General features: G+C 40.1%; 1 protein-coding gene across 3 annotated transcripts in view; it reads right to left on the bottom strand.

Annotated features, from left to right (window-relative positions):
- Positions 1–27,476, bottom strand: part of WNT5B (Wnt family member 5B) — a 169,276-nt gene that overhangs the window by 63,772 nt on the left and 78,028 nt on the right. Inside the window, exon 1 of one of the 3 annotated variants that reach the window (XM_070756471.1) lies at positions 19,505–19,524. The exons of 1 other annotated variant lie outside the window; for it this stretch is intronic. Coding sequence is in view for 1 of the 2 variants with exons in the window: in XM_070756468.1 (XP_070612569.1) it covers positions 19,087–19,110 (24 nt within the window). In the remaining variant the exon portion in view is untranslated. Of the gene's footprint in view, positions 1–19,086; positions 19,135–19,504; positions 19,525–27,476 lie in introns of those variants that run through there. One more of the 3 variants, XM_070756468.1, reaches the window with a different exon arrangement.

Below are 27,476 nucleotides of genomic sequence, written 5' to 3'. Positions count from 1 at the left end.
CTCAAACCCAGCTGTTCCTAATTCAGTGCTGATAATACTTCTTTAATTGCTCCTTTCTTTGATCTGACCGTCTCTGTCGCGTGTCAATGACGGCTTGAGCGTCATCACCTAATGACTCCAAACTACTGGCTGGGGAGAGCCCCCCCTCCCCCCCGGGGCTCTCGTGCTGTTCTCCTTCATCCCATTCCTGACTTTCCTCTCCCCCGTCCGACTGTTCAGCCCCCTCCTCTTCGCTGTCATCCTCCTCCGGGCATGGAGCCAGCAGAGACACAGCCGGTCCCTGAGCAGCCTCAGGCTGAACCACAACATCTAGAATCTCAACATCTTTTTTTGTATCATGGTGACCAAAACTGGACACAATATTCCAAACGTGGCCTTGCCAAAACAATACTAACGTTCCGTGCAAATTTGATAACATCCCTCTGTTGAAGGGTTAGGTGAAGGTTTACTGAGAAATCCAAGTCAATTTAAAAAAAGTACAACCCATCCCAAACTTGTAAACTGGAGAGCACTTGAGGCTAGTCTGGAAACAGCTACTGATGTCTCACATGGATGTCAGAAATCTTGATCTGATTTATGATTCACTTTCTGATAGGCAAAACGGTGCTTGCTTGCCTGGTGAACTTTAGCCTTCCTCGATGAAGCTCTACTAATCTAGTCTCCTGCTGACCCTCTTGCGGGTCAGGTTGATAAAGCTTTGTGACTTTGCTTTGTATCTGGCTTAAGGTCCTGCCATTAAGTGCCTCCACAATATGCACTCTTATTTTCCTTCCTGGTTGAAAGTGGTGGACTTTTGTTCACTGTGATATTTACCCTATCCTGTTTTCTTTGTTCCTCATGGAGTTTTGATTTGGATTTAGCAACATGTTTGGGGTTTTTTTTGGTTCCTTTGGTCTTTTTCACCCAAGAGGCCTGACTGTTAAAGTATAAAGTCTTTGGGATCAACATTCACATATTCTTCACATGAAGACTCATGTCCTGAGCACTGTCTGATCCAGCTTTGGTCTTTCTTTTCCTTCCTTTCCTTTCCTTCCTTTCCTTTCCTTCCTTTCCTTTCTTTCCTTTCCTTCCTTTCTTTCCCTTTCCTTCCTTTCTTTCCTTTCTTTTCCTTTTCTTCCTTTTCTTTCTTTCCTTTTCTTCCTTTCCTTTCCTCTCCTTCCTTTCCTTTCCTTCCTTTCCTTCCTTTCCTTTCCTTCCTTTCTTTCCTTTCCTTCCTTTCCTTTCTTTCCTTCCTTTCCTTCCTTTTCTTTCTTTCCTTTCCTTCCTTTTCTTTCTTTCCTTGCCTTCCTTTCCTTCCTTTCCTTTCCTTCTTTTCCTTTCCCTTCCCTTCCTTTCCTTTCCTTCCTTTCCTTCCTTTCCTTTCCTTCCTTTTCTTTCTTTCCTTTCCTTCCTTTCTTTCCTTTCCTTCCTTTCTTTCCCTTTCCTTCCTTTCTTTTCCTTTTCTTCCTTTTCTTTCTTTCCTTTCCTTCCTTTCCTTCCTTTCCTTTCTTTCCTTTCCTTCCTTTCCTTTCCTTCCTTTTCTTTCTTTCCTTTCCTTCCTTTTCTTTCTTTCCTTTCCTTCCTTTCCTTTCCTTCCTTTCCTTCCTTTCTTTCCTTCCTTTCCTTTCTTTCCTTTCCTTCCTTTCCTTTCTTTCCTTCCTTTCCTTTCCTTCCTTTTCTTTCTTTCCTTTCCTTCCTTTCCTTCCTTTCCTTCCTTTCCTTTCCTTCCTTTTCTTTCTTTCCTTTCCTTTCCTTCCTTTCCTTCCTTTCTTTCCTTCCTTTCCTTTCTTTCCTTCCTTTTCTTTCTTTCCTTTCCTTCCTTTTCTTTCTTTTCTTGCCTTCCTTTCCTTCCTTTCCTTTCTTTCCTTTCCTTCCTTTCCTTTCCTTCTTTTCCTTTCCCTTCCCTTCCTTCCCTTCCCTTCCTTGCTTTTAATTCTAATTGGTTTTATCAAAAGGATATCCACTAGTGCAGTTTTTATCCATTTAAAGGTGAGAATTTATTCCATATTTACTTTCATTCTTTATTAAGCCTCGCTACTGAGCGGCATGGAAGCCTAGCGGTTAAAGTCAGAAAGTCAAAAGAAACCATGGGGGCAAATTGATTAGAATGCAGTATTGCAGGTTAATTCTGCTGATTGCCAGGGGTTGGATTCTCACCAGGCTCAACGTTGATTTCTGCCTTCCACCCTTCCGAGATGGGTAAAATGAGGACCCAGATTGTTGGGGGAAATAGGCTGACTCTGTAAACTGCTTAGAGGGGGCTATAAAGCACTGTAAAGCAGTATATAAGTGTAAGTGTTGTTGTTGTTGTTGTTGTTGTTATTATTATTATTATTATTATTATTATTATTATTTATTAGATTTGTATGCCGCCCCTCTCCGAAGACTCAGGGCAGCTCACAACAATAATAAAATAAATATTATAGTAGAACAAATCTAATATTAAAAAAACATATAAAACCCTATCATTATTTAAAAAACCAAACATAAAACAAAATATAAAAGAGCCTGGGGAAAGGTGTCTCAACTCCCCCATGCTATTGCTATTGCTATAAGATGCTTGCCTCCCACTCAGAAGGCTGAGAGTTCAATGCTAGGCAACGGCAGAGGTTTCTCTATCATGATGCAAAGATAAAATATCTTTTGGAAATACAGTATCTTTGCATCATGATAGAGAAACCTCAGCCTAGGATTGAACTCTCAGCCTCCCGAGTGCAAGACAATTCAAATTGTTGATCATGACCTTTAAAACCCTACATGGCATTGGACCAGAGTACCTCCGGAACCGCCTGCTACTACACGAATCGCAGCAGCCGATAAGGTCCCACAGAGTTGGCCTTCTCTGGGTCCCGTCGACTAAACAATGTCGTCTGGTGGGCCCCAGGGGAAGAGCCTTCTCTGTGGCGGCCCCGGCCCTCTGGAATCAACTCCCCCGGGAGATTAGAACTGCTCCGACCCTCCTTGTCTTCCGTAAACTACTTAAGACCCACCTATACCGCCAGGCATGGGGGATTTGAGACACCTTTCCCCCAGGCTTATTATAATTTATGTTTGGTATATATGTGCTGTTTGCTTTTTAATTATGATAGGGTTTTTAGGGTTTTTTAAATATTAGATTTGTGCCAGTATAATATTGTTTTTATCGTTGTTGTGAGCCGCCCCGAGTCTTCGGAAAGGGGCGGCATACAAATCTAATAAAGTATTATTATTATTATTATTATTATTATTATTATTATTTAAGACAAGCATCTTAATAGCAATATAACACACACACACACTTTCTAGTATGCCCATGCTTCTGGATTTCCTGTTTCTTGTAAAATATTAGCAGTTACCTAGGTGATAAAATAGCACCTTCTGTAGCTTATTTGGTCAATGGGAGAGCACACTGAGAATGTAAATTGAAGATGCTGATTATAACTCTTACCATTTTTAATTGAAAGCATGACAAAAAAACATAGTTGTGCAATTCAAGAGGACAGGTGCGTTACGATACAAGTTCAATGGCCGTGCATTGCATGAGTATACAGGGAAGATTTGGATGGCGGGGTGGTGGTGGTTATAAGCACCTCTTGAGGTTGGTAGGATCTGACTCTTCTATTTCTTGGACTTTAGTATATTGGATGATGGGATCTTGCTCCAGAAGTGTAATGTTGTCTTTGTGAGTTTCTTTCTCATGGAGCATAATTTAATAATGCTTGGTGAGTAAATTTTCATTTGATGACAATACCCATATTCATAACTGTAGCTTCACGTTCAGTAAAACCGTACTCCCACGATGTGAGTATATCAACATGCAGCAGACATACATAAATTTCACTCAAACCTATTTCTTAAAACTGATGTTTCAGTATAAAACCTTAATTGTTGGGTTATTAGTAGAATAAACTGTTTCAATTTATTTTCATTATACGTATTTATCTTTACCTCCATAATTTCAAAGCAAATTGAAAAAACTGATGGAACGATGGGAAATGGTGAGAGGTTACATGACAAGTAGAATTTGTGATCTAGCCATAAAGAATAAATTAGAATCACTCTTTGATATGTAAATAGAATGCAGATTCCAGCTTAGAAGAATATTAAAGATGTTAGTACAGACCCTCCAATTGGTGGTGGGGTATATATGTATGTTGTCAGGTGATGGGTGCACCTTCACAGGACACTGTTTTTATGTTGTATGTATGTAGTTTGTATAGTTTAACATTTAAAATTAATTAAAAAATATTTTAAAAAGTAGAATAAACTGTTTCTACACTGATGAGTTCTATTTTCAAAATATGAGTGCAAGTGATGTACAGTTCCAGCTTTAATCCAACGAAGACTTTTTAAAAAAAGAATGAAATATCACCTAAAATGACACATTAAGCCTTCAACAGATATCCTCAAACTATTTTATTTAATTCTCAAACCTGGAAAGAAAAAAAAGGTGCAAAGATTTCAACCTTATCCCCAAATGTAGCATCATTCCACCAGTCCTACATCTTTCTTGAATTTAATTTTTTCCTTAGAATTTTTCCTCCATTCTAGTCTGGAAGCCGTGGTTTACATTATAACATGGTATAGCCAAAACTATTTTTGGATCGCATGACAAAGTGGTTAAAACAAACCTATCAGTTAGCCTTAACATACATTAGCTAGCGTAAGCAGTAGAATTCAATCTTTGTATTTGGGTGTCTAGGATTAAAACCTTAAGCACCCAACGGCTTCTTTGAAAAAGCTTGAATGAACTTTCTCCTATCCTTTCTACCTGCCAGTTGCATTTTCATAATAGTCTTTCCCAGTTATCTCAGGTCCTTGTTATTGCCTGGGATTCTCGTAAACCACAGCTGTTTTGCAACAGTTCATGGGATAAACAATTTTTGAGTTCATCCCTCAAGCCACAAACCATAGCTGATAGCCTACAATGGTTGTTTATTTATAACATACCAAGCCACAAATAAACCAGCCACATTATGGCTATGGGCAATTTGGCAAAACAGCTTCCAGAGTGTCACCTTTTCAGGCTTCCTGAAGCTATCAAAAATGTCATTACTTTCATCTCCAGCAGCTTTATATTATACAGCACAAATTCCAGAAAGCAATATGAGCAGTATTAAGATCAGTGTGGGTTAGATCAGTGTGTTTTTTTTTAAAGAAAACAGCAGAGAAAAAGATGCGTGTGAATGAATTCGATGGGAAAGGAAAAATCCAAGAGAAGCAGCCAGCAGTGTCAGATGTCTTCGGGCTAGAAAAGATGAGCTGCCGAAAACAGCCATAAAAATACCTACCGCTGATAGAAGGTCTTGCATACATGAGCGAACAATGCTTTATAAATGATGAGCAGAGAGTGTGTTAAAAGAAATGAAACATAGAAGTTAAGAATTCGGGGCAAGTTGTTTAAAATGTCTCAAAGACCACCATGGGTGGCGAGAGAGAAAAAACTTTGGATTAGTTATGTCATAGGATTTGAATGCCCTCCGAAATAATACAACAACTTTTCCTAACTTAGTGCTTTCCAGATGGTATGGAAATTGTAACTCCCAGATTTCCCAGACTACACTCACTGGAAAATTTGGGTGTTGTGATCTTTTATTTATTTATTTATTTTATTTTATTTATTCATTTGTCCAATACACAAATACATAGGAAGAAAAATAGACATGTGATAATATAAAAGAGGGTGAAAGTGAACTTAGAGGAGAGGATATATGAAAGGAAGAGAATATATAAGATAGGTGAAGGAAAGGAAAGACAATTGGACAGGGGACGAAAGGCACACCAGTGCACTTATGTACGCCCCTTACTGGCCTCTTAGGAACCTGGAGAGGTCAATCGTGGAGAGTCTAAGGGAGAAATGTTGGGGGTTAGGGGTTGACACAATTGAGTCCAGTAATGAGTTCCACGCTTCGATAACTCGATTGTTGAAATCATATTTTTTACAGTCAAGTTTGGCGCGGTTTGTATTAAGTTTGAATCTGTTGCGTGCTCTTGTGTTGTTGTGGTTGAAGCTGAAGTAGTCATTGACTGGTAGGACATTGCAGCATATGATCTTGTGGGCAATACTCAAATCGTGTTTTAGGCGCCGTAGTTCTAGGCTTTCTAGGCCCAGGATTGTTAGTCTATTTTCGTAGGATATTCTGTTTCGAGTGGAGGAGTGAAGGGCTTTTCTGGTGAAATATCTTTGGGCATTTTCAAGGGTGTTGATGTCTGAGATGTGGTATGGGTTCCAGACAGATGAGCAGTAGTCTAGGATGGGTCTGGCAAAAGTTTTGTAGGCTCTTGTGAGTAGAGTGAGATTGCCTGAGCAGAAGCTGCGTAGGATCAGGTTAACAACTCTAGAGGCTTTTTTGGCGATATTGTTGCAGTGGGCTTTAGCACTTAGGTCATTCGATATTAGTATTCCAAGGTCTTTTACTGAGTGTGGGTTGGCAGTGAGAGATTGTTTATTCAGTTCGTATGTACAGTTAGGATTCTTTTTGCCAATATGGAGGGTAGAGCATTTGTTGGTTGATATTTGGAGTTGCCAGGTGTTAGACCAGTCTGAGACAAAGTCCAGGTCTTTTTGAAGAGTGAGTGTGTTATCAGTGGTGTTGAAAAGTTTCACATCGTCGGCAAAAAGAACACAGTTGCTTTCGATATGGTCACAAACACATCTAAAGGACACTGGATTGGAGATGGATATCAGGACACACATGAAAAACTTCATGAAGCTCAGAGTTACTGTATTTTTCGGAGTATAAGGCACAACTTAGTTTTTGGGGAGGAAAATAGGGAAAAGAATCTGCTTACCAGGTATTCATCTAGCTAGCCTCCTTAGTCTGGTGAGCTTCAGCACATTATTTTATCCCCTGGTTAGGGCTTTAAAAAAACTTTATTGGGAGAGAGTAACAATGAAAGAGCTTGCAAGCTGGTAAGAACTGGGAACATCAGTAGCACCTGATTAGGGCTGGAAAGAAACTTATTCGGAGCAAGTTAGAGCAATGGAAAAAACCCTGCAAAGACTTAGGGCTTGGAAAACATTCTTCACAGAGAGAAACAATGCAAGAGCCTGCAAGGTAAGAGCTGGGAAGATCGTTAGCAGCTAGTTAGGGTTGAAGAAAAAAAGCTACATTCAGAGTATAAGATTATTATTATTATTATTATTATTATTATTATTATTATTATTATTTATTAGATTTGTATGCCGCCCCTCTCCGTAGACTCGGGGCGGCTCACAACAATAACAAAGACAATGTAAGAACAAATCTAGTAATTTAAAAAACACTAAAAACCCCATTATTAAAAGCAAACATACACACAAACATACCATGTATAAACTGTATAGGCCCGGGGGAGATGTCTCAGTTCCCCCATGCCTGACGGCAGAGATGGGTCTTAAGAACTTTACGAAAGGCAAGGAGGTGGGAGCAGTTCTAATCTCCGGGGGGAGCTGGTTCCAGAGGGTCGGGGACGCCACAGAGAAGGCTCTTCTCCTGGGTCCTGCCAAACGACATTGTTTAGTTGACGGAACCCAGAGAAGGCCAACTCTGTGGGACCTAACCGGTCGCTGGGATTCGTGCGGCAGAAGGCGGTCCCGGAGATATTCTGGTCCGATGCCATGAAGGGCTTTATGCACCCTAATTATCAGTCTCTTTTAGGGAGGAAAAAGGTGCGTCTTATACAGTACTCTGAAAAATATGGTAGGTCAATTTCTCCTGAACTAAAATAACAGTGAACGTGATTTTCATCTCTCTCTCTAAATCATAAATTAAGGATTATAAAGCATAATGATTGGATTGGGACAGGATGGTAAATCTAGCGCAAATAGCACATCCTGTAATTTATTAACCTAACCACTGGGTTCACACATACTGTATTAATATTGAGCTATGTTTTATCTGTTGAGTTGCAATTGGCAACTTCATATAACAGGTTACACTATAACCCACAGCTATCAAACCACAATGGCTGAAGTCATACAATGGACTGAGTTATAATCCGCTTTGATTCATCTTGGCTTAGTGTGTTGTTTGACTCTACGCAACTGTAGCTTAGTCAACAAACCATAAGCAAAAGCAATCAGTTATGGCCTAAGACAGTACATCATAGTTAAACCATAACTTAGTGCCCGGTTCACTAATGGCTCCTTTAACATTATTTGTTTAACAGAATATATTTGGCTAGGATTAACTATTACTTCAAGCCAGAAACCATAATTTATAAGTTGTAACAGATGGAAGTCTAAGAACATACTACCCCAAAAAAACACCAAATCACAGAAACTCTGCATGTTCTTTGATCCAGGTTCTTGAGCCACAGAAACATTGGGCCTTGCACAATGTGGCATTTGGACACCTTCCTGGCATCCATCTGCTCAACTTTTCCCTCTCCTGAAGACCAGAGACAGGTTTTTCCAATCAAAAGATTTTCATAAATGGCAGAAACATTGTGAAGAGTTAAAGCAGGAGGTCCCCAAACTGGACAACTTTAAGACTTAGGGACTTCAACTCCCAGAATTCTCCAGCCAGCATAACTGACTGAAGCATCCTGGGAATTGAAGTGCACAAGTTTTAAAGTTGCCATGTTTGAAGACCTCTGAGGTAAATGAAACCTGAGGATCAAGGCTGGCTGAGGAATTCTGGGAGTTGAAGTCCACAAGTCTTAAAGTTGCCAAGTTTGAAGACCTCTGAGGTAAATGATACCTGAGGATCAAGGCTGACTGAAGAATTCTGGGAATTGAAGTGCACAAGTCTTAAAATTGCTAAATTTGAAGACCTCTGAGGTAAATGATACCTGAGGATCAAGGCTGGTTGAGGAATTCTGGGAGTTGAAGTCCACAAGTCTTAAAGTTGCCAAGTTTGAAGCGTCTGAGGTAAATGATACCTGAGGATCAAGGCTGGCTGAGGAATTCTGGGAGTTGAAGTCCACAAGTCTTAAAGTTGCCAAGTTTGAAGGCCTCTGAGTGAGAGTTTTGTGTTACTACTAAAAACTGCTTCTCCTGGGCAATATATCCCTGACTTATCAATACAGGAAGTCCTTGACTTACAACCGCAGCAAAATTTCTGTTGCTAAACAAGACAGTTGTTAAGCAAATTTGGCTCCATTCTGCGATCTTTCCCACCACAGTTGTTCAGTGAATCACTTCAATTGTGAACTTAGTGACACAGTTGTTAAGGGAATCTGGCTTCTCCGTTGACTTTTATTTATTTTTTAGATTTGTATGCCGCCCCTCTCCGTAGACACGGGGCAGCTCACAGCAATAATAAAAACAATGTACAATAACAAATCTATTATTTAAAAATATCTAAAAACCTCTTATTTAAAAACAAGACATACACACAAACATACCATACATAAATTATATAGGCCTGGGGGAGATGTCTCAATTCCTCCATGCCTGACGGCAGAGGTGGGTTTTAAGAAGTTTGCGAAAGGCAACGAGGGTGGGGGGCAGTCCTAATCTACGGGGGGAGCTGGTTCCAGAGGGTCAGGGCTGCCACAGAGAAGGCTCTTCCCCTGGGTCCCGTCAGACGACATTGTTTAGTTGACAGGACCTGGAGAAGGCCCACTCTGGGACCTAACTGGTCGCTGGGATTCGTGCGGCAGAAGGCGGTCTCGGAGATATTCTGGTCCGATGCCATGAAGGGCTTTATAGGTCATAACCTATAAACTTTTATCTTTGCTACGAGGCATTTGAAATGATCCAAGAGATTCAAATACTTTAAAACAGGTAACAAATCAATTAAAACCGAACAGTTACTTCTCCATTTCAGGTCTCTACATGAGCTCCCCGTTGCAGGACTATTGATATCAGTGAACTAAAAATGTTTTTTCTCTTATATCTTCTCCTGAGGTAAAATGTAGCAAGAAGAAAGAGGCAGAGATATTCTACTGAAAATTTTGCCCGCCAGGCCTAGTCCTGTTATCAGTCAGGGATGCTATCTTTGTTTATTCCTCAGTGTTATTCATACTGTCATGGATAGTGACGCATGTACCCGAGTAGAAAACTACATGCTGAATCATTTAGATTTGACCTGAAATATATATTTCAGTGTGATCCTGCCATCTTGAAGATCTCTCTAGAGCAGTGTTTCCCAACCTTGGCCACTTGAAGATATTTGGACTTCAACTCCCAGAAATCCCCAGACAGCGAATGCTGGCTGGGGAATTCTGGGAGTTGAAGTCCAAATATCTTCAAGTGGCCAAGGTTGGGAAACACTGCTCTAGACAGCCTTCCCCAACCTGGCACCCTCTGGATCAGTGATGGTGAACCTCTTTTCCCTCGGGTGCCGAAAATGTGTGCAGGCACACTATCGCACGTGCACCATTGCCTACACCCATAACGCATTGCCCCTTCTGAACCAAATGGTGGAATTAGATGAAGGATGGAGATGATAGATAGATAAATACAGTAGATAGGTAGATAGATAGATAGATAGATAGATAGATAGATAGATAGATAGATAGATAGATAGATAAGATAATAATAATAATAATAATAATAATAATAATAATAATAATAATAATAATATTAATAATATTAATTAGATTTGTATGCCGCCCCTCTCCTCAGACTGAGGGCGGGTCACAACAATAATTAAACAATGTATAACAAATCTAATAATTAAAAGTCACTAAAAACCCCTTATTAAAAAGCAAAACATACACACAAACATACCATGCATAAGCTGTATAGGCCCGGGGAAGATGTCTCAATCCCCCCATGCCTGACGGCAGAGGTGGGTTTTAAGTAGTTTACGAAAGGCAAGGAGGGTGGGGGAAATTCTAATCTCCGGCAGGAGCTGGTTCCAGAGGGTCGGGGCCGCCACAGAGAAGGCTCTTCCCCTGGATCCCGCCAAATGACATTGGTTAGTCGACAGGATCCGGAGAAGGCCAACTCTGTGGGACCTAACTGGTCACTGGGATTCGTGCGGCAAAAGGCGGTCCCGGAGATATTCTGGTTTGATGCAATGAAGGGCTTTATAGGTCATAACCAACACTTTGAATTGTGACCGGAAACTGATCAGCAGCCAATGCAGACTGTGGAGTGTTGGTGTAATATGGGCATACTTAGGGAAACCCATGATTGCTCTCGCAGCTGCATTTTGCACGATCTGAAGTTTCCTAACACTTTTCAAAGGTAGCCCCATGTAGAGAGCGTTACAGTAGTCGAACCTCGAGGTGATGAGGGCATGAGTGACTGTGAGCAGTGACTCCCGGTCCAGATAGGGCCGCAACTGGTACACCAGGCGAACCTGGGCAAACGCCCCCCTCGCCACAGCTGAAAGATGTTTCTCTAATGTGAGCTGTGGCTCGAAGAGGACGCCCAAGATAGATAGATAGATAGATAGATAGATAGATAGATAGATAGATAGATAGATAGATAGATAGATAGATAGATAGATAGATAGATAGATAGATAGATAGATAGGTAGGGACAGACAGACAGACAGACAGACAGACAGACAGACAGACAAAGGCTCTTCTCTGTTCAGGGCTACCAGATCTATGCTTCATTCATAATTTCCGTGCTTTTCTCTGAAACTACTAAAATAACAAAAAGTTGAAAATACAATTTAAACCATTCAAACAAGTTATGTATTAAACGTAGAAACATAGAAGATTGATGGCAGAAAAAGACCTCATGCTCCATCTCGTCAGCCTTTATACTATTTCCTGTATTTTATCTTAGGATGGATATATGCTTATTCTAGGCATGTTTAAATTCAGTTACTCTGGATTTGCCAACGTTATTGTGGATTTGCCAACAATATGATATGTGTGTAAAAATCATGGTAGGAAAAAATGGCACACAACAGAATTATCCTGTTATTTTATGAAACAAGAACAGTGCTTACATTTTTGCGCTCATTACTGGAACAAATTTAATGTAGGCCAAACAGAATCATATTGCCTGATCTTTCCAGTAACAAAGAGCTAGTTCAAAGGCTGAGAGTTGACAAATTTCATTAATTAAGAGGCTGATTCAGCCAGTAGAGGGCAACAAAGAGTTAAGAGTTTTCTCTATCTCTCTGCTGTCATCTCATGGTTGATCAAATCCTTGCAACTTTATATGGGTCATCTGAATTGAATTAGTCAGCATGGTTCAAGCAAACAGAGAACAGTGGTGTCAAATATAAGACCTGTGGGATAAATGTGGCCCAAGGTTTGGTCGGATCTGGCCCATGGGGCCATCCTGGAAAATGTAAGGGGCTGGTCGGCATAGCTTTGGCTGGATCTACCTGAGTTGCTTCAGCTCAGTCTACCCAATGCAAAGAGAAAACATGCCAGAGAATGGCATCAAGATGGCCACGCCCACCCAGTCAGCGAGACAGCCACCCTGTCAGTCATGCACGCCCGGCCCCCTGAGGTCAACCACAGACCTGATGCACCCCTCAATGAAATTGAGTTTGATATCCTTGACATAGAAGCTAGAATGTGCAAAAGTAAAAACCTCTACTTTTCATATTTTCAACTTTATTTTTCCCCCTCCCACACAATTATAAGGATTCCTGTCAAATATAGTTTTTCTTTACACGAGGAGTGATTTGTCGTTGCATTTTAATCAAGGATTTTAAATTCAAATAATCTCTGGTCACTCTTAAAAGAAAATTTCAGGCCTGGTTTAACCAACCAAATATTGCTTTAAACCACAATGACTATTTTCACATGTTGGGGTCAAGGCATAATGGATTCTTTTTGCTTCAACTTAGTGCAGTAAGTGAATAAGGCCATTATGAATAGTTTTAACAAACTAAGAGAGCCTTCATGTGATGCTCAAGACTATAAATTTAAAATCTCTTCCCAAGTTGTGTTGGATAAAACGGCCTTGACTAAAATCAGGATTTAGCACAGCAGTGACAAATGGTTAGTTTAAACCAGGAAATAAATGCTTCCGCAAGTGAAGGTAACAGGTAAAGAGGGGGCAGGGGGATGCTTAATTCAGAAGCTCAAGCAGTATCTTTCTCATATACTGTGATTTAATATGATGCCTAAACAAAGCCACTATTTACCTGACTATTGCACTATTTACCTGACAATCCATACTGCAGAACCCATTCAAGGAAGCAAGAATAACTGATTTCAAGGAGGAGAGTCAATGAGAACTAATGGCATAAAGGTAACCACCTCCAGCACTATTCATTCATTAAGGTGGAATGGTCTCTCTGTTTGAATCTCTTCTTCCTAGATCTTTTTTGCGCTTGGACTGAATGTGAAAAGCAGCCTCCTCCTGTTGTTGATTGTTTATATGAAGTGTTCATCCCATTCCCCCCCCCCAAGCTTGCTTTCAATTGCTCGCAACAGGAATACAGTAATCCCTCGCTACTTTGCGGTTCATCTTTCGCGGATTCGCTACTTCACGGGCTATCAAAGGGGGCTTAAATCCATTAAATCCATTGAAAATTTTAAATCCATTAAAAATTCATAAAATTCCTCTACAGTACTACTGCACTCTATTAAAGAAAGTGGTAGGATATCACATGTAGTTCCAGTTGAGAAACATTATAGAATGTCTGTTTAATGCAAAGGGTGGGTTTTAAAAGTGTTAAAATACATAAAAAAATATATTTCCTCTACTTCACGGAAATTCGTTTTTCACGGGTGGTCTTGGAACGCATCCCCCGCGAAACGAGGGATCACTCTATACCTTACGCCACCAGACTTGAAATCTTGGACTTAGAACTAGGTCGCCTTCAAACCAATCTAAAAGTAGTTCATCATATCATCTGCCACAATGTACTACCTGTCAATGATTACTCCAGCTTCAACCACAACCATACACGAGCACACAATAGATACGAACTTGATGTAAACCACTGCAAACCCGACTGCAGAAAATACGACTTCAGCAACAGTGATCAATGCCTGGAATTCACTACCTGACACTGTGGTTTCTTCCCCAAATCCCAAAAACTTTAACCTTAGACTGTCTACAGTCGACCTCACCCCATTCCTAAGAGGTCTGTAAGGGGCGTGCATAAGCGCATCATCGTGCCTTCTGAACCCGTCTTACTGTCCTATTGTCCTCATTTATCTATACTTACTTTGCTTATGTTTGTGTTTATACCTTTACAGTACTACCTCTACCTAAGAATGCCTCTACTTACAAATCTTTCTAGATAAGGTGTTCAAGATTTTTTGCCTCTTCTCAAGAACGATTTTCCACTTACAAATCCGAGCCTCCGAAACTGTAACCGGAAAAGGCAGGGAGAAGCCTCCGTGGGGCCTCTCTAGGAATCTCCTGGGAGGAAACAGGGCCGGAAATAGTGGGGAGAAGCCTCTATGGGGCCTCTCTAGGAATCTCCTGGGAGGAAACAGGGCCTCCACCCTCCCTGTGGTTTCCCCAATCACATTGATTCCTATGGGAAAATTGCTTCTTCTTACAAACTTTTCTACTTAAGAACCTGGTCAAGGAACGAATTAAGTTTGTAAGTAGAGGTACCACTGTACCTGCTCTCTTGTACATGTTTGACAAACAAACAAACAAATAAAAACAAATTCTTCTGTATGCATTCATCGAATGGAAAGATACCACAATGTTTGGAAACAGATATACCACGAAAAAAACAGACCCAGCATTCCTGGATTGGGCTTGGAAGGGAATAGAGTTGACGCTGGGCTATAATAGTTTGCAGATACAGTGAGTTGCTGCAGAACGATTTAAAGGAGTATTTCTCAACCTTGGCAGCTTTAAGATGTGTGGGCTTCAACTCCCAGAATTCCCTAACCAGCATACTGCTGGGAAATTCTGGAAGTTGAAGCTCACACATCTTAAAAGTTGCCAAGTTTCGAAAGACACTGATTTAAACCATATTCACAAGAGGCAAGGCTAATACCATTTTTAAAATAAATAAATCAGTTCCAGCTGGGAAAGAGTGACTACAAATGATTGATTCTCAATATAGGGTTAGCACTTCATCTTCAAGACAAAATGGGTCTCTCTTCTCATTGTTATTGTTCTTAGGTAAGCCACAGAAAGTACCTCGAGAGTACTATAGAGAGTAAGTAGATATAAAAACTGTACAGTGATACCTCATCTTACAAACTCCTCGTCATACAAACTTTTCGAGATACAAACCCGGGGTTTAAGATTTTTTTGCCACTTCTTACAAACTATTTTCACCTTACAAACCCACCGCCGCCACTGGCATGCCCTACCTCTGGACTTCCGTTGCCAGCGAAGCACCTGTTTTTGCGCTGCTGGGAGTCCCCTGAGTCTCCCCAACATGGGAAACCCCACCTCCGGACTTCTGTGTTTTTGTGATGCTGCAGGGGAATCCCAGCAGCGCAAAAACGGGCGCTTTGCTGGCAATGGAAGTCTGGAGGTGGGGTTTCCCAGCGAGGGGAGCCTCAGTGAAATCGCAGCATCACAAAAACACAGAGGTCCGGAGGTGGGGTTTCGAGGATTTCGGTGTTTTTGCGATGCTGCAATTTCACTGATGCTCCCTTTGCTGGGAAACCCCACCTCCGGACTTCCGTTGCCAGCGAAGCGCTCATTTTTGCGATGCTGGGATTCCCCTGCTGGGATTCACCCTGCAGCATTGCAAAAACACAGAAGTGGGAACCTCAGGGGAATCCCAGCCTCGCAAAAACGGGTGCTTCAGCTGGCAAAAGGGGTGAATTTTGGGCTTGCACGCATTAATCGCTTTTCCATTGATTCCTATGGGAAACATTGTTTCGTCTTACAAACTTTTCACCTTAAGAACCTCGTCCCGGAACCAATTAAGTTTGTAAGACAAGGTATCACTGAATTTCCAAACAACCTATTCAAACACCATCCCACTAATACCAATAGTTGACTTTTAATAGTGAATCTAAAATGAAATACATATCTTGTTACCTCATCATGGCCACACAAATAGTATAATAGAGAGTATGAGTGAAAACACTGTTTAGTCCATTTGACTTACATGTAAAATAATCCATTCTCTCCAGTAACTAATAAATAAAGTTCAGCTCCCTTTGAAGATTAGCGCAGTTTGGATTGGGGTTAAAATGTAAATTATAAACTTTTAAAATAGCAGCTTTATCTTTTGGAAAGTTTTCAAAGTAGTTAAACTGGAATGTGTGTGGTCATATTTGGGAGCTTGGCTCTTGAAAGGTGAAAACTATGTATTTGTGATAAATGCAATTTGACATTTAAGATCTTCAGACTCCACAGGACTGTTGCTACCAAGATTTGTGTGCCATAAATATTATTATTAAATGAAGTCATGCTCCGAGAAGGGGGCCAAGAATAAAATGTTTGTATGCAAAAACAATTACGGCTCTCATGGATTGGGGTTTGGGGAAAAATCCCCCAAATTACAAGATTTGAATACAGTATTCACATATTTTCATGTAGCTGCAGTGAAGATGTGTCTAACCACTCTTCAGGGGAGGGAGAATCTTAAAAGAGTTTTATGTTCAGGCAGTGTGACAATCTATTCATCGTGTCCACAAGATATAATGATTAACCCTACAACATTCAAAGGAGTGAGAAACATAGAAGATTGACAGCAGAAAAAGACCTAATGGTCCATCTAGTCTGCCCTTATACTATTTCCTGTATTTTATCTTAGGATGGATATATTGTATCAGTATATGTGCAATGTGAGAAAATATTATTTTACCGAAAGAGTAGTAGATGCTTGGAACAAACTTCCAGCAGGCCTGGTTGGTAAATCCACAGTAACTGAATTTAAACATGCCTGTTTATCCCAGGCATGTTTAAATTCAGTTACTGTGGATTTACCAACCAGGTCTGCTGGAAGTTTGTTCCAAGCATCTGCTACTCTTTCGGTAAAATAATATTTTCTCACGTTGCTTCTGATCTTTCCTACAACTAACCTCAGATTGCGGCCCCCTTGTTCTTACCTTCACTTTCCTATTAAAAACACTTCCTTCCTGAACCCTATTTAGCCCTTTAACATATTTAAATGTTCCAATCATATTCCCTCCTTTCCCTTCTGTCCTCCAGACTATACAGATTGAGTTCTTTCCTGATAAGTTTTATGCTTAAGACCTTCCACCATTTTTCTAGCCCGTCTTTGGAGCCGTTCAATTTTATCAATATCTTTTTGTAGGTGAGGTCTCCAGAACTGAACACAGTACTATTCCAAATGTGGTCTCATCAGTGCTCTATACCAGTGTTTCCCAACCTTGGCAACTTGAAGATATTTGGACTTCAACTCCCAGAATTCCCCAGCCAGCGAATGCTGGCTGGGGAATTCTGGGACTTGAAGTTCAAATATCTTCAAGTTGCCAAGGTTGGGAAACACTGCTCTATACAGTGGGATCACAATCTCCCTCCATCACACATATGGGCGGGATCATTTGGAATACATTTTTGACTTTTTAAATGTTGTGATATTTTTATTTTAGGATTCAAACTGCATTTTTTCTTGAAAGAAAATGCCTGGTCAGTTTTTAACAATCATGTTCAAAGGGACGTCTCCAAAGACTACTGAAAGGCGATTTGGAGTTTACAAACAGCCCTGGAGCTATGTAGTAGCTCTTCGGTTTACCATAAATGTTTTTGGTTTGTTTGATTCCGGCATAGTCAATATGGCTTGTTAGATGTTTAGAACCCAACCGAAACCCAGAGCTAATATTAGAACAAAACTGGCCCTTTGAAAGAAATCTACAAGTACAGTATTTGTTGACTAGAAATATAATTAGGATAAGATGCAGCAAAAGCTTGCACTATATTCCTCATAGAAATAAACTGAAAACCATCAGTAACACAGACAACTTTTCATAAACGTGATCCCATAGTGTTTTGTACACTAATGTGTAAGACATAGCAAAGAGAAAAAAAGTTATAAAATCATGTAAACTGAACTCATGTATTATGGCAAGCCATGTTTCACCCATGGTTTGTTAAATAGCCCATCTTCCTCGGATCACACAATATACCTGTTCTGTCTGGGTGCCCCCAGACTTCAACACCAACTGGAAAAAGCAGCCAGACACGCTGGTAAAAGCAAAAGCACTTTATAGTTTGAAAAATAAACACAGAGAAAAACCTGTTCTTCCCAACAGGCAGGCTATGAGACTTCACAGCAGAGTCCTGATGGCCAGACAATACAGCAGAATTCTTGCTGGCACACCCACCACTGTAGAGAATAAGACCCACACCTTTCCCCCCCAAGGTTTCAGTATTCAAAGTCACAAACCAAAATTCCAAGACGCCAAAGATCACAGCCAGGTCCCAGGACTCCCAAAGATAATACTCCACAAGCCAGGAAGGGTGGGTCTGCCTTTTCAGCCTTTCCAGAGAGCACCACACCCAAACCCAGCTGTTGCCTCTTTAGTGCTGAAAGTACCTGGCTAATTGTCCCCTTCGTTGTGTTGCTCTTCTCTGCCAGAGATCTATGATTGCTTGTGCATTTTCATCTAAGGAATCCAGGCTGCTTGCTGGGGAGAGCTCCCCCTCGGGGGACTCTGGCTGTCCTCCCTCTCCCTCAGCCTGAGATTCCTCCTCCCCGTCTGCCTGAACCTCCTGTTCCTCATCCTCCCCCTCTGAGCAGGAAGCCGGCAGAGGATCCGCCGTTCCCTGAGGGGCCTCAGACGGAATCACAACAATACCCAGGCATAAATTATTCACAAACCACAAGGGTTTATTTCACAGAACTTAATACAGTGTTCCTTCGATTTTCGCAGGTTTGAACTTCGCGAAAAATCTATATCACGGTTTTTCAAAAATATTAATTAAAAAAATACTTTGTGTTTTTTCCCCTTATACCACGTTTATTTCTGCCCGATGACATCATATGTCATCGCCAAATATTCGTCCACCTTTAATAAATATTTTTTTTAATAAACTTTAATAAATAAACATGGTGAGTAATAATCTAAATGGTTGCTAAGGGAATGGGAAATCGCAATTTAGGGGTTTAAAATGTTAAGTCTGCGGAGAGGGGCGGCATACAAATCTAAATAATAAATAAATAAAATAAATAAGGGAAGGCTTGTGATACTGTTCATAGGCAAAAAGAGTGTATTTACTTCCGCATCTCTACTTCACGGAAATTCGACTTTTGTGGGCGGTCTCGGAATGCATCCCCCTTGAAAAGTGAGGGAACACTGTACTCCAAAATGAAAACAACCAATTGATTTGTCAGGAAACACGCAAAACTAAGGAAGGACATAAGAAAAAATTACCTGGATTTTGGTAGCTAAGATCATCAGGGGAAAGAGCCACAAACTAACTCCTTTCTGAAGGCCTGTTGATCAGCTATATGGAGTGAAAACATCACCTCCTGAGTTACTACTAATTGCAAGGGATACATCTTAAGAGTTGTTGATTTCTTATTACGGGTTTTGGAGTTGGGTGCTTTCTGCTGAGTAAGCACAGGCTGACGCAGAGACCAAAGGCATAGAAGGCAGCTAGTTTCGGAGGCATGAATTAACAAGACCGTTTGACATAGAAATTCAAGCAGCTCAAAAGAAAAGTCAACATAGCATACTTGACTGTTCTAAGAGGCTAAGGAAGGAACAAATAACAGATGTTTGATAGCATTGGTATCATATAGGAAGACAAATGAACAGGATACTTCAGGTACTTGTAGCATCTTCTTACCTGGAGAAAAAAAATCACATATTCCTAGGAACTGAAAATCTGCAGTGATCCTTGGGGGAAAAGGGGGTTGCAGCAGAAAGGAGCCATGTTTAAACTCCTAAGAGACATTAAAAATTTATCAGATTAAAACAAAGCAAACGCTACTGCAGGAACTGAGAGAGAAAGCTCATTACGAGGAAGAAGAAACAAAGGAGTAAGCCCAAGAACCAACGCTTAAGCAAGAAACACAAAATACACTTTGTACCTTACAAATTTAAAAGCAGCCGGCAGGGACCTTGCAAAACTGATAAGCTACAGGTGTTTCTGGGAAAGAAAAAGATACCGTTGAAGAGGAGATGATTTCTCTGAAGGTCAAAAGGCAAGGGGGGGAAAGGCATGGTAAACCCACTATCAAAATTACTCTAAAGCAGGGGTCTCCAACCTTGGCGATTTTACCACTTCTGGACTTCAACTTCCAGAATTCCACAGCCAGTGCATGGAGTTGAAGTCTACAAGTGGTAAAATTGTCAAGGTTGGAGACCCCTGGTCTAAAGAAATCTATACTGGTCCATCAGCTAGAATAGAATGGAGTAGAGTAGAGTAGAGTAGAGTAGAGTAGAGTAGAGTAGAGTAGAGTAGAGTAGAGTAGAGTAGAGTAGAGTAGAGTAGAATTGAATTCTTTATTGGCCAAGTTTGATTGGACACTCAAGGAACTTTATTGTTATTTTTTTTAAATTATTATTATTATTATTATTGTTCAATATATATTTATTAAATTTAATAAATATATTATTATTATTATTATTATTATTATTATTATTATTATTATTATTTAGGTTTGTATGCCGCCCCTCTCCGTAGACTCGGAGCGGCTCACAACAATACACAATACTAATCCAATGATTAAAAAAAAGAACAGTTAAAACCCATAATATAAAAACAATCATACAACCCAACAAACCATACATAAAACGGGACGTTTTAGGGCAGGTGCTCTCAGTGTACATAAGTGCAGATGCTCTCAGTGTACATAAAAGCAAATATATGTTTGTCAAGAATCATGAGGTACAACACTTAATGATTGTCCTAGGGATCAAATAAGCAATCAGGAAACAATCAATGTTAATAAAAATCTTAAGGATGCAAGCAACAAGTTACAGTCATGCAGTCATAAGTGGGAGGAGATGGGTGATAGGAATGATGAGAAAAAATTAGCAGTAATAGTAGTGCAGACTTAGTAAATAGTTTGACAGTGTTTAGGGAATTATTTCTTTAGCAGAGTGATGGCGTTTGGAGAAAAAACTGTTCTTGTATCTAGTTGTCATATGTCAGGAATGTGAAATAACAACTTCCTACATCGATCCGTTATTCTAATGCTAATCAACTGGGGACAAATGATACGATGGTGAACATTTTTATGTACTCTGAACACTGAAAAGCTAGAAAGAAACCTGAAAGCTCAGATGGTGTTTTCAACTGTCTTTTGAGTTCATGAAAGAGAACTGGAAAGATAAGGAATACCGTAGGTGAATCGCTACCCATATGGCGTCCACAAGAGAGATTAGGTTACCTGGACCACCACCTGCGTTATCTGAATGGCAGACAGCTGGCAAAGTGTGGGTTGCACTACAGTGTCTAAGAAAAAAATATTTGGGTTCATATTATTATGAAAAAATAAAAAGTTGAGGATAGCTGTTGATGCCTTATTTACATCAACATCTACCCATATTGAGCATACATTTGCATCAACATCTACCCTTATTGAGGGTATGTGTTGATGAAAATATTTGGGTTCATATTATGAAAAAGTAAACAGTTTACAACACTTAAGGATTGTCATAGGGTACAAATAAGCCATCAGGAAACAATATCAATATAAATCGTAAGGATACAAGCAACAAGTTACAGTCATACATTCGTAAGTGGGAGGAGATGGGTGATGGGAATGATGAGAAGACTAATAGAAATAATAATGCAGCCTTAGTGAATAGTTTGAAAGTGGTGAGGGAATTATTTGTTTCGCAGAGCAATGGCATTCGGGAAAAAATATTCTTGTGTCTAGTCTAGTTGTCCTGGTGGGCAGTGCTCTATAGCGTCATTTGAGGGTAGGAGTTAAAACAATTTATGTCCAGGATGTGAGGGGTCAGTAAATATTTTCACGGCCTTCTTTTTGACTCGTGCAGTATACAGGCCCACAATGGAAGGCAGGTTGGTAATAATTGTTTTTTTCTGCAATTCTAATTATCCTCTGAAGTCTGTGTCGGTCTTGTTGGGTTGCAGAAGCGAACCAGACGGTTATATAGGTGCAGATGACAAACTAAAAAAGAACTTTATCAACAGCTCCTTGGGCAGTTTGAGCTTCTTCAGTTGGCACAACAGAATTATAGAACTACAATAAAGGCAAACACAAAGTTCTTAGATAAGAAAACAAAAAATCAAAAGTAGGGAGATCAAAGCAAAAAAATGGCTTCTGCTACATACACATGACTTCATATGACGCAGAAGTCTAAATAATGGTATTTGTTTGGGGGGGGGGTTTAAAATCTTGGAATAGCAACTGTCTTCAAAGGGAACACACATTGTGCGATGTGTGATTTGACTGTAAAAATTACAAATGCAATTTTGGGTGGCATCCACAAAAATATTCCCAGGCTTTAAGAAATAATCGTTGCACTTTATTTTGCTTGGGTTGTACAGTTTTGGCACACACACTTTGATTCAGAAAAACTGGAACCGGTTCAGAGAATGTCTATGAAGATGATCAAGTGACTAGACAACGAGTTCTATTTAGACTTGAGAAGAGAAGGCTAAGATAGGGTATGACAGCACTCTTCAAGTGGCTGGAAAGATGTCACATGGGACAAGGACAGGTCACGGAACACTGGATTTAACTAAAGGACAGCATATTCCGAATAAATGTAAACAAAAACCTCACACAAATCAAGAACAGCAATTTGATAGCAGGACCACTTACCTACTGTGAAAACAGGTGATCAATGATTGACGAATGCCAAGAAGGACATATGGATCTCTACAGAGATGTCTGATGCCCAAGGTCTCAAAGAGCAAGCTGTAACACAGTGGCGGTACCTATTTAAACCTATCAAAAATCCTATCAGAACTAAGGAGATGGGGGCATTTGCAAAGGTCATGCTGAGCAAGGCAGTCAAAATGAACATCTCCTTGATAAATTACCCTCTTAATGTATATTTCGATTGCCCCATCTGTCTTAATGACTTTCTGGAAGCTCAGAAAAATTGCAAACAGCTGCTATTTGGATAAAGCAAAATTCTGTTGCAGGGATTTTTCCTTATTCTTAACATATGCCAAGCAGAAGACAAAAACATATTAATTCACGTACTAGAACTTAACTTCTAAGTCAGTATACGTGTCTTATCTTATTAATGTATTTATTGTTAATTGACAGCAATCTTTATGGATGCCAAATGTTAATAAAATGGGCAAACAGGGATGATTTCTAAGTATTTTTCTATAAGCCTACTTTCTGATACAAATTCCCAACCCCAAAGAGATTTTGAACACAAAATGTCTCAAAAAAGCAAAGTGGGCAGGTGAATTCATACATTATGCTAGTTCCTGGATTAGGTTCAGCAATCATGATTTGTGAAATCTGCAATCTAAATCATTAAGACATAAATATATACATCACACATGCACACACTTCGCTCAAAACTGTCACGTTTTTTTAGTACAGCAAGTTTTCACTAAAAAAACAAATAGTGATAGGAAAAAATACACTAACCCACAAAGAACATGCAATAATCTGTCTGTCGGTCAAGCAGTTGATGCTTGGTGTCCTTGGCTTTTAAATACTGTAAAACCAAAATTCCTTTACTTGGAGCCAATGTTGCTGACTTGAGGAAGTGAAATTCACTGGGTTCATCTACCATGCTAAACAATAAACCAGGCTTCGCAAACCAGAATGCCTACGTTTAAAAACAAATACACACACAAACACAAAACTTAAACCAAATAAGCCACATTGTGGCTATGCATGTGGTATAAAACCACCATTCACGCAGCAGTCAACTTTTATAAACAGTTCCTTCATATTACAGAAATTCTGTCTACAATTTATGGATCGACCCTAGCCACAGGAAATGTAGTAAAATCCTGTCCTCTGGCTTCAAAAAATGCTGTTAAGTAGCTTGCCAAGTGCTTACATTTGCACCAAGTAATCACTTGGCAGATGGCTGTCTCTTCTTGAAAGACCTTGCTCAAATTAGCTTCCACTGAGTAAAGGATTCTGGGCATAGGAAATATCCTTATAGTATAAGCTCTCTTCATGTTGGAAAGATACTCAGAGAACTTGGTTTTTTTTAAAGGCTATTTTAAGACACTTTAAAGAATCTTAATATCAGCCCAATTACTCTCAGCAAGGAAACTTATCAGTTAGACATTGAAAAAAAAACCCTTAAGAGTATGGCAGGAAATGCATACACATCATTTATAAAGAAGCGACATTTTGGGTTGGCCCTTGTTCAGCCTCACTTATTTAATTCCCTGGATCGTTTGCCAGGTATGAGTAATGTTAATGCAATGTCAATCCTAGCGAAAAGATACATCACTACCTTCTTTTGTACTAAATGTTAGGGTGTTAGGGTGCAAGGAAATGGGTCAGATTAGATTAGATTAGATTTATTGGATTTATATGCCGCCCCTCTCCGCAAACTCGGGGCGGCTCACAACAGGGTAAAAACAGTACATAATAACAAATCCAATACCCACCAATCCAATTACAATTTTAAACTTAAAAATTCATCAAAAAGATCCCTCTAAAGCAGTGCTCCTCAATTATTTTCTGTTATGCCCCCCCTCCAGGAAGACGTAAACATTTTGCGCCTCCCTTAACTCTCCGATCTGGGGCCCAATGAAATTTTAGTGTTTTGACACAGAGCCAAGCCAGCTTAATCAAGCCAATGTTTTGGGGTTCCGGCCAGTGTTCCCTCTAACTTTTTGGGGGGTGGGCGGAAAAGTATAGTGTCTGAGCGGCAGTCCCTTCGGGACTGGGCGGCACAGAAATAATAAATAAATAAATAAATAAATAAATAAACAAACAAACAAACAAAAAACCCACCCTGTTTTGCCTCAGAGAATTTCAAAATAAAATACTGTACTGTGTGTCTATAACAGTGAGCTCATAATAGGGCAACTCTATCAATATCAAAATGCCACTTAAATAGTTGAGCTAGTTTCAAACTAGATTTTGATTTTCTTTCTCTCTTCCTTACTCCCATTCTTTTTCTTTCTCTTTTCCTTCCTCTCTTTTTTCTATCTGTTTCTCTCTCTTCCTCTCTCTCTCCTTCCCTCTCACTCTTTCCCTCTCGGCTTCTGGGCAGGTTTGGAAAACTCTGAGTTGATGATGATTTTTAAGTGAGTGATTGCTCACTGCTCAGCTTAGAGGGAACTATGATTCCGGCAGTGAAGGGCTACCAAAATTTTAACTACCACACTGTGGGCGTGGCTTATGCAGGACGCCCTGCATCTTTCAATGCAAATTGGGTGCTCTGGGGTGGAGCTCCATTTTCGCTACCCCACTGTGTTCTCCCCCGTCCGGGCAGTAGCCCACCCCTGGGTTCCGGCCTGGTCCGTAAGCACTGCCTCTGCCAGGCACTCACAACAAATGGTATGGAAGGAGGTCTTAGGGGTGTCGTTCAAAAATTTTGCCCAGCTGCATAGGTTGCTCCTCCTTCTCCTGCAGGAGGTTCGCCAAGGACAATAAGAACCCATGCAGTCTCCTCACCCCACCTGGCCACTTTCTCTTTCGGGCTCGGAGCAGCATGCAACTGGGAAAACATTCCCAGTCCAGGAATCGATCGAGAGGGACCTCGGATCTCAAAGGTCCCTTCTAGCCTTATTTACAAACAGAAAGATATGCTAGAATGAAAATAGTAGAGAGGACTGCACACTTAAGGGTTAAATCATTCAAAGAAGTTGAATATTGAATTCCTTCCCAAGAAAGAAATGAGTGAAAGATTCACTAAAAGCAATTATGCAAAAGTTTCGTGTGGATTTCATCTATTTTCTGAGGCCTTCATGTTCAAAGACCAAACTTCATTAACTCATTTTCACAGGGCTTTTTCGTTCATTAGCTAATATTTAAAACACCTAGTTAAGTGTGATTCCAAAAAGATTTATGATTTATTCGTACTGCTTGTTATATGAAGACATAGTAAACCATAGTTTACAAAGTATAATGGATGAATCCGCGAAAGCCATAAGTCAAACTCACAAGAAAGAAGAGTATGGCTTAACCAATATCTGAGTTCATCTTGTAAAACTTAATAATAATAATAATAGTAATAATAGTAATAATAATAATAATAATAATAATAATAATAATAATAATAGTTTATTTATAATTCCCTTTTAACAAAGGGCATAACAGCAAGCCATATACAACTAACAAAGACAGACAGTAGGCAATACACACACCTAACTAGAACACATTTAATAAAACCACATTACATAATCAGAGGTTGCCAAGGTTGGAGACCCTTGTATTAGAGTGCAGATAGAAAATCAATCACCAGGACAGCCCTTCACAACAGAATCCTCTGGAAATGTGTTAGACTCCATCTCCCCCTGTGGCCAATTGGTTGCAGCCATGTCCCAAAGCCAATTAATTTTCAAAAGCAACCTTGTACCCAACGGCCATTTTGCATTTGCTTGCGTCCGCCCTGCTTTTTTACATTTTATTTCTCTTAACATTTTGATTCATTTTTTACTGTTCCCCCCCTCCCAAACTTTGGCAACTTTTAAGGTGCATGGACTTCAATCTCCCACAAAATTCCCTTGGGAGGTGGTGCCCACAATGTTAAAGTTGCCAATAAAGTTGGTTTATTGTATAGGATCGAATAGGATAGTCAGTGAAGGACTACCAAAATTTTTACTACCACTTATGGCTTATGAAGGACGCCCTGCATTTTCTTTCAACATCTTTCAGTGCAAATTGGGTGCTCTGGGGTGGAGCTCCATTTTCGCTACCCCACTGCGTCCCCCCCCCCGTCCAGGCAGTAGCCCACCCCTGAGCATAGTACATATATATTTTTAATATATGTATATATACTATATTTGATTGTTTTCTGTCGAAATCATCCTGGTATTCCCAAATATGGGAGGAAATAACATTGCTTTCCTTTTGCCTCTCGGCCCCATGCAGGAGCCATTCCAAGCCAGATTTTTTTTTATAGTCAACAACTATAATTTACATGGTTACATATTTTTGCTGATAGTGAAAAGGGAGCCTAGTATAGATCTATTTCAACCTTCTTAGGGCCATGTCAGCTAGACATACCCTTACTGGGATTTGAATTTCAAAATAGATCTAAACTAGGCTCCCTTCCTTTTCACTATCAGTAAAAATATGTATACGTGTGTATGTGTGTGTGTATATATATACACACACACAAACATACACACACACACACACACACACACATAGATATACATACATATACATATATATATATATACCCAAATAGATCTAGTCTCCCTTAATTTTCAAATTCATCAAATACATGTGACATACAGACACACACACATATAGTATAGATAGTATAGTGTAGGGGCATTTCTCATGGGATAATCCGAGGGGTAGACAAAGTTGGCTCTTCTATGGCATGTGGACTTCAACTCCCAGAATTCTTGAGCTATCCATGATTGGCTCCGGAATTCTGGGAGTCGAAGTCCACGCCTCATAGAAGAGCCAATTTTGCCTACCCTTTGGTTTAATCCAATGGGGAATGCCTTCCCCTCAAACACAATTTAGCCGCCCCGAGTCTATGGAGAGGGGCGGCATACAAATATAATAAATAATAATAATAACTGCCCGTCCGTTTCAATTACTCGAGAGCCATCCTTCCAGCCCCATCCATTGCCGGCGAACTCTTTTTAGCCCGACTAAAAAAATAATTTATCTCCAATCAGGCAAATCCATTGAGGATTCTCGCGGGGGGGGGGGGGTGGAGAG

Source organism: Erythrolamprus reginae, chromosome 6 (genome assembly GCF_031021105.1).
Source record: "Erythrolamprus reginae isolate rEryReg1 chromosome 6, rEryReg1.hap1, whole genome shotgun sequence".
Taxonomy (NCBI): domain Eukaryota; kingdom Metazoa; phylum Chordata; class Lepidosauria; order Squamata; family Dipsadidae; genus Erythrolamprus; species Erythrolamprus reginae.
Note: the sequence above shows the minus strand (reverse complement) of the source record. Positions and strands in the feature narration are given on the sequence as shown.